General features: G+C 60.9%; 1 protein-coding gene across 1 annotated transcript; it reads right to left on the bottom strand.

Annotated features, from left to right (window-relative positions):
* Window positions 1–245: 245 nt before the first annotated feature.
* On the bottom strand, window positions 246–6,257 carry SLC3A2 (solute carrier family 3 member 2). Its single transcript, XM_059710333.1, has 8 exons — window positions 5,689–6,257; window positions 5,130–5,303; window positions 4,487–4,581; window positions 2,703–2,771; window positions 2,548–2,606; window positions 2,051–2,393; window positions 866–949; window positions 246–754 (listed from the first exon to the last, which is right to left on the bottom strand). Exons 1-8 carry the CDS (start codon window positions 6,116–6,118, stop codon window positions 410–412), a joined length of 1,599 nt encoding a protein of 532 aa, XP_059566316.1. The 5' UTR covers window positions 6,119–6,257; the 3' UTR covers window positions 246–409.
* Window positions 6,258–6,884: the final 627 nt, after the last annotated feature.

Below are 6,884 nucleotides of genomic sequence, written 5' to 3' on the forward strand. Positions count from 1 at the left end.
ACAGGCCGCCCCACTCCCACTCCATCCCCCGAGAGGCTAAGTCTGCAGAAACAGGAAAACTGACCACACGGAGCTGGGGACCCGTTGCTGAGGGAGAGCCAGCCAGACCGAGACCTCCAGGAGAGCACGCCCAGCTGGGGAGAGGCCGGGTGCTAGCCCCAGCGACACCTCCCTGCTTCCTGTCTGGGCTGCAGACGGAGGAAACTCAGACCCGGATCGTAACCGAAGGTGGAGGGAAGACAAGACCTCGCTAGGCACGGGTGACTTTTATTTGAAGCCAGAAAACACCCTATTGGGGGTTCATCTGTGACAGTAAAAAAAAAGGAGAGAAACCAGAACCCCAAGGGCCTGGGGAGGGGGGGAGGGGCAGGGCAGTGTGTCCCGGCAGGCCCACAGATCAGGCCACGGATCAGGCCACGTAGGGGAAGCGGAGCAGCAGCCCCTCGTGGGGCTCCAACTTCAGGTGCTCCAGCTCAAGAGAGGCGCCCTCCTCCCGGCCCGGCTGGGTGCTGAGTAGCAGATCGGCCCTGGCGGGCAGGCCGGAGGCCCCCAACTGGGCAGGTTGGCCCACGTCCCCGAAGTTGAGCACGACCAGGAACCGCTCGTTCTGGTCCCACTTGCGGACGTAGGCGAAGAGGCTGGGCCCCGAGGGGAGCACGTGGAAGTCTCCGTGCAGCAGGGAGCGCTCCTTGCCGCGATGGTCACTCAGCCGCCGGAACAGGGCGAGGAGGGAGCCAGGGTCTTCGCTCTGGCCCTGCAAGCGATGGAGACATAGCAGGAAGGGATGAAGAGCTCCCCTGGCTGCAAACTCCTACAAGCCGCCGGCCCGTCCGCTGCTCAGGCCCTGCCCCCCGAAAACCCGTACCTTCACAGTCATGTTGGAGCTCACGGGTCCCAAGGTGCTGACGGAGCTGGACTCATCCCACAGCATGACCGGGGCCTGCTGGGGCTGGAAGGCAGGGAAAACAGGACTTGGGAAAGGCTGGCCCACTCCCCTGACTCTTCCTCCTGCCCCCCACCCCCAGCAGGCCTTCCCGCCCTCACACCTAACTTCCACTGGGAGCAGCAAGGCCGGCTCCCGCCTCAGGTCCTTGCACTGCCCCTCGGCCAGAGGGCTCTGCTCCCAGACAGCCATGAGCCAGCTTCCTCCCTGCCCCTAGCCTCTGCTCAGCTGGCTCACAGGGTTCCCTGTGGCCACTCAGAAGACATAGCAGGCTTCCTTCTGCGGAGCACCCCCAGCACCCCAGCCCTCTGTGCACTGCTCTCTCCTCCAGGCACGCGTGCCGGAGTCACGCCGTAAGACTTCGGGAATAATTGATTGACTGGCTCTATAAGTACCAGCTCAGGTGCCAGCTTCCACGCCTGTGGCTAGAGCTCAGCAAGTGCCTTCCTGGTCTTACCCCTATCCCCACATTCACTGCCAGGCTCTTCTCTCACTCACCTGGCTCCCCCACTAAACTAGGAGAGCCCCGCAAAACACCCACTGTCCAATGAACGAATGAGTGAGTGAGTGAGTGAGTGATGGCTATCATACTGGACACTACCAGGTACGACATTGCATTTTAAAGTAGCCATCACTTGCCCTAACTGGTTTGGCTCAGTGGATAGAGGGTCAGCCTACGGACTCAAGGGTCCCAGGTTCGATTCCGGTCAAGGGGATGTACCTTGGTTGCGGGCACATCCCCAGTGGTCAGTGTGCAGGAGGCAGCTGATCGATGTTTCTCTCTCATCGATGTTTCTAACTCTCTACCCCTCTCCCTTCCTCTCTGTAAAAATCAATAAAATATATTTTAAATAAATAAATAAATAAATAAATTAAATAAAGTAGCCGTCACTTTATCCGAACCGCCCTACAAGAGAGGCAGCCTCACAGAGCAGATGACCGGGACGTGGAGACGTGAAGTCCCTGGCCGCGGCCACACAGCTACCAACCAGGTCTGACTAGGAAACAAACGCAGCCCTCTCCCCCCTCAAGAGTCATGCCTGTCCGTGGCATCCACAGACTACCTTGGCGGATAAACACAGCTCCCCCGCTGCGCCACGAAAATACCTGTTCGGGAAGGGCAGCCGCCCTCAGGCCGATCTCGTCCCCATAGCTGAAAACCGGGGTCCCCGGAAGGGTGAAGAGCAGTAGCTGGTAGAGTCGGAGGAGCTGATCCGGCACGAAGGAAGTCAGGAGTCCCTTCTGAGACAGACTCCAGCTGCACCAGCGACTGTCATTTGTCAAATGCGAGCGGGTGGCGTTTAAGAACTGGGTGACCAGGAGTTCGACATGCTCCCCAGTGAAAGGGGAGGCCGACAGGTACGAGCTAGTCAACAACAGGTCGTTGTTCGACTCGAGCAGGCTCACGATCTCCTGGAGGCTGGAGGACTTAGTTCCTGCCATCAAGAGCCTGCAGAGAGCAAAGCCGAGGTCAAGGGCGGTACAGGACAAGAGAGGAAGAGAGGCAGGCATGTGAACTAGGAACTCCCCCTTCCCAGGGCCTAGCACCCCACTGAGGGGACCCCCGACGGAGCTAAGTTGGGGACAAGGGGCCTGGCACTCACCTGTCTTCACCGGAGCTCTTGGTGACGTTCTGCCACTCGGCCAACAGTAAAGGCGCGTTCTAGAAGGAAAAAGCAGAGGCAGCTGCTACCCGGCCCTGGCGAGTCCCGCTGCTCTCATCGAGCGAGGCTGCACCGCTCGTGTAAAGGAAGCTCACCTTCAGGTTCTCCACGTCCCGAACCTGGAACCCATCCACACCTGTCTGCAGCCAAACTCTCAGCGCATCCTACAGGGCGGGGGGAGGACGGAGGAAAGATAGTGACACTGTGCAGAGGCTCACAAACTCCCGCCCCCCGGGCCCTGCCTGCCGGGTGCTTCCTCGTGACCTGGGCCTGTGTTCACGCCTCCACCATAAAGGTTTAGCCCCGGCTCCCTCCCATTCTAACCGACCATTGGTTCTCCTAGTGATGTAGCATCTCACTTCTCTTCTCCAGCCACGGCTTCACCTTTGAGGAGGCCCAAGAGAGAAAGTGTGTTCATAACCATGACTTCACTTAAACTTGGCGTGTGTGGAATGCTGGTGTACACATGTCAGAGACGGCGAATAGTCTCAAAGAAGCAAGGAGGCACGCCCAAGGCTCAATAAGTGAGTAGCAGAGACGGGGCTCAAACAGCAGTCAAAATCCCACAAAATCCCAAGACAAATGTACCGACGCCTCTCCCAGTGTCCTGAGGCCTAGGAGTGGTGCAAAGGGCTGTCGGTCAGGGCAGAGCTGTCTGGACAACCCGAGGATGAAAGACTGAAATGCAAAGCATCCCCCCGCAGGCAGTTTCCATGAAGATTTGGGGTGAGGAGCCGGTTCTGCAGGGCAGGCCCAGGCCTGAAGCCCTGCGTGTGAGGCACAGAACACAGCCCCATTGCCACTGCCCGTTTTTCCCCTTTCCTCTCTGCTCCATGTGCTCCCTCCTCGGCCTCCATTTTCTCCTGAGGCTACCTTCTTCATCTCCTCACCATCCGAAAGCTTCCCTATCAGTAACACTTACAGGGTCTCCCAGCAGCTCGCTGGCGGGTGAGCTGGAGGACTCCAAGGGTCCTACAGAGACGCTGGGAGAACAGATCCCACCCCAGAATCAGGGCTGCCAGCCAAGTGTGAGGGGCGCCTCCACTTCTGTTCTGCCCGTTCTGAACTGGCCGGTGTCCCAGAACGCAGGCATCAGGAGCCTGGGTGACACTCACAGCCCCTCCCCCAGCCTGAGGGCTATAGAGCCTGAGCCTGTAGCTTAAGGGAAGGGTTAGAGAAATAAGGTTACTTGGACCTCAAGTCCCAGGAGCATTGAACCCTCAGAATCTTAGTGTCCTCCTGTACAGTTTGGGGATGATAGGGACCTCATGTGGGTACAGAGGGGATTAAAAAACATCTATAAAATACGTGGATAGCCCTAACCGGATTGGCTCAGTGGATAGAGCGTCGGACTGAAGGGTCCCAGGTTCGATTCCGGTCAAGGGCATGTACCTTGGTTGCGGGCACATCCCCAGTAGGGAGTGTGCAGGAGGCAGCTGGTGGATGTATCTCTCTCATCTATGTTTCTAACTCTCTATCCCTCTCCTTTCCTCCCTGTAAAAAAATCAATAAAATATATTTTTTTAAAAATACTTGGCACAGTCTCAGACACAGGAAGATCCTCACGCTTGTAATTTCAGACGGGGCTGCACTTCAAAACATCAAACAAGGACTGGGAAACCAGTCAGGACAGACTCCCACTGAGAAGCGTTCCTGAAGCGCCCTTCCTGGCACAGTCACCATCAGAGTGGAGAAAACAGGAAAAATGAGCGGACAAAAAGGAACAAGCTAAGACGGGTGCCCTGCTGGCCTCCGTGGGGGGAGCGCGCCTGCTGGGCTGCAGCAGCCAGGGGCCCTGGCGGGAGGGGGGCTGGGTTTACTACAGGGGCGGCCGTGCCTGCAAGGACCCCCCACCTGCCATCAGCACCCGCACACTCACCGTGATCTTGGTGGCCACAGTGTCCATCTGAGTGGGGAGGAACCACGAGTCCTGGCCCCTGTAGTTGGGAGTGAGGTCCAGAATGACCTGGATGCCTGGGACAACGGGGGGGAGAAGCAGGTGTTGAGAAAGGCTTTGGGGTGGGGAGAAAGGAGGAAATCAACACATGGGTCCACAGAGTAACTCCTATGCATTACTTGCTACAAAAGCTTAGGTTTGAACCCTGGCAGACCTCAGTCCATTGAAACAGAGACACGAGCAAGAAGGGGCTTTGAAATCTCATAGGGCAGCAGGTGAACAGTGTGAACGGAGAGGGCTGAGCTATAGGGGCCTGGCTTCCCGCCCCAAGGTGAACCCTTTTAAAGCAAGACGAGATTTTACCTGGATTTCCATTCCAAGTTTCAAAACCACCAACTTAGCAAAAGCCCTTTTGGAAAACATCGGCGCTGAAGCCGAGAAGTGAAAGGTCCGCACAGTCAAGTGGAAAGTCCCTGTAGGCTGAGGTCTCCCCACGCCTGTCCCTGCTGGGAAGCTGAGGCAGCCAGGAGCGAGGCAGACAAACCCTCCCCTGCCTGCCCAGCCAGAAGGCCGAGCCCTTGCTCGCTGCTCCCCTGCCGCCTCCGGGCCCCCCAGAGGCACCCACCCTTTTTCTTGGCCGACTGCAGGAGACCCTTGAAATCTTCCATGGAGCCCAAAGCGGGGTCGATCTCCTCCAAGTTGGTCCCATGGACGTCGTCTCTCTGGGTTTTGTGAATGGGGCCCAGCACGAGGCCCTTCACCTTCAGGGAGCTCAGGTGATCCAGGCGCCCCTTCAGGCCTGCAAAGGGGAGGGAGAGGCCCCCGGGGGCGGGTCGGAGACGATCCCCTCCCCCGGCCCCCTCCCCCGGGGCTCCGCGCGGAGGCTGAGCAGCTGATGTAAGGGGCCTAGCACGTTGCTTCAGACCCCATGGCCACACGAGGAAGAGAAGAAGCTGAGTCAACTACCCACGTGAACGAGGGAGGGAGGGAAGGGAGGAAACTCTTTGAAAAAGGGCAGGAGGCGCTACGTCCCAGGCAGCGGGTGGGGTGGAGATCCGTCCGAGTCCAGGGGGGTGGGGGTGGAGGTGGGGGTCGTGGTCGGGGTTGGGGTGGAGGTGAGGCCTCAGCGGCTCCCCGGTTAAGCCGGGGGCGCTCGGGGTCGGGGACTGGGGTGCGCAGCTCACCTGCTAGGCCGCCCGCGCCGGGGCCCTGGAAGGCCTGCGGGTCGCCGATGCGGTAGAGGGGCCCCTTGTGCCACCAGGACTGCGCGGGCAGGTCGCGGCAGCGCGGCGCGCGCACGATGATGACCACGGCGCCCGCCAGCATGCCCAGCCAGCCGAGCCAGAAGAGCAGCAGCAGCGCCCAGCGGGTGCGCACCCAGCCGGGGCTGCCCGCCACCTTCAGCAGCTCCTCCTTGGACAGGCCCGTGAACTTGGCGGCCGCCGCCTCCGCCCCGTCGTCAGCCACCTTGATCTTCACCAGGCCGTTCTTCTCGGCGCCGCCCGCCGTGACCGCGGACGCGCCCGCCCCGGAGGCCGCGTTCATCGGCTGCTTCTCGGGCTCCAGCTCGTTCAGCTCCACTTCCTTCATGTCCACCTCGGCGTCCTGGCTCATGGTGCCTGCGGGGCCGGCGACACGACGCAGCCGGCGATCAGGTGGTGGCTGCACGCGGGTCTCGACCTCCGGGACCTGGAACGCTCTCCCCGCGGCCGCCTGCTCCGAGCGCCTGACCTCGTCTGCTGCCGCGCGGCGCGACCTGGGGGAGTGGCGCCGGGAGCCCCGCCCCGCCCCGCCCCGCCTCCCCTTAAAGCTGAACCCCCCGGGGCCTTTCCCGACCGCTAGCGTGCGGGGCAACAGTGCGGGAACAGGCCACCGCTGCCGCGGGGTCAGCTCCCACCTCGAGCCCGGCTGCCCCACGGCTCCCCCAGCCGGACGCTAAGGAGCGGCCCTAGCACGAAGCCTCCGGAGGTGGGCCGGCTGTGGCCCCCCGCCCGGTCCCCGCAAGGCACCCAGCCACCCCGCAGGGCACCCCGCAGCGTGCGTCCCGACACCCTGGAGCATATCTGCCCTGCGCGGGACTCCCGCCACCGCCTGCCTCGCCTTCCCCCCCTGCGGCGGCCCCAGCGGCCCAGAGCACAACCAGCCCGCGCCCTTTCGGCGTCAGGCCTCGGCTCAGACCCCTGGGGCTCCCAGACCTCGCTCCCCCAGGGCTTCCGCCCACTCCTGCAAGACGCATCTTGACTTTTGCTCAATTAATGCACGAGGCAGCAATTATTCCTGGAACGCCCACTGCAGTACGCTGCTTTGTTAACTTTATGGGATGAACTCCAGCCCAGTCTTCTCCAGGATGTTTTATGACGACTCTGCTGGGACAGGAGGT

The sequence above is a fragment of the Myotis daubentonii genome, chromosome 9 (assembly GCF_963259705.1).
Source record: "Myotis daubentonii chromosome 9, mMyoDau2.1, whole genome shotgun sequence".
NCBI lineage: Eukaryota > Metazoa > Chordata > Mammalia > Chiroptera > Vespertilionidae > Myotis > Myotis daubentonii.

Coding starts and splice junctions, on each gene's coding strand:
- SLC3A2 (XM_059710333.1), bottom strand. CDS start 6,118: ATGAGCCAGGACGCCGAGGTGGACATGAAGGAAGTGGAGCTGAACGAG. Junction 4,582..5,129: donor GCAGTCGGCCAAGAAAAAGG/GTGGGTGCCTCT, acceptor CCGTTGTCCCAG/GCATCCAGGTCATTCTGGAC. Junction 950..2,050: donor CGGCTGCCCTTCCCGAACAG/GTATTTTCGTGG, acceptor CCTGCCTTCCAG/CCCCAGCAGGCCCCGGTCAT.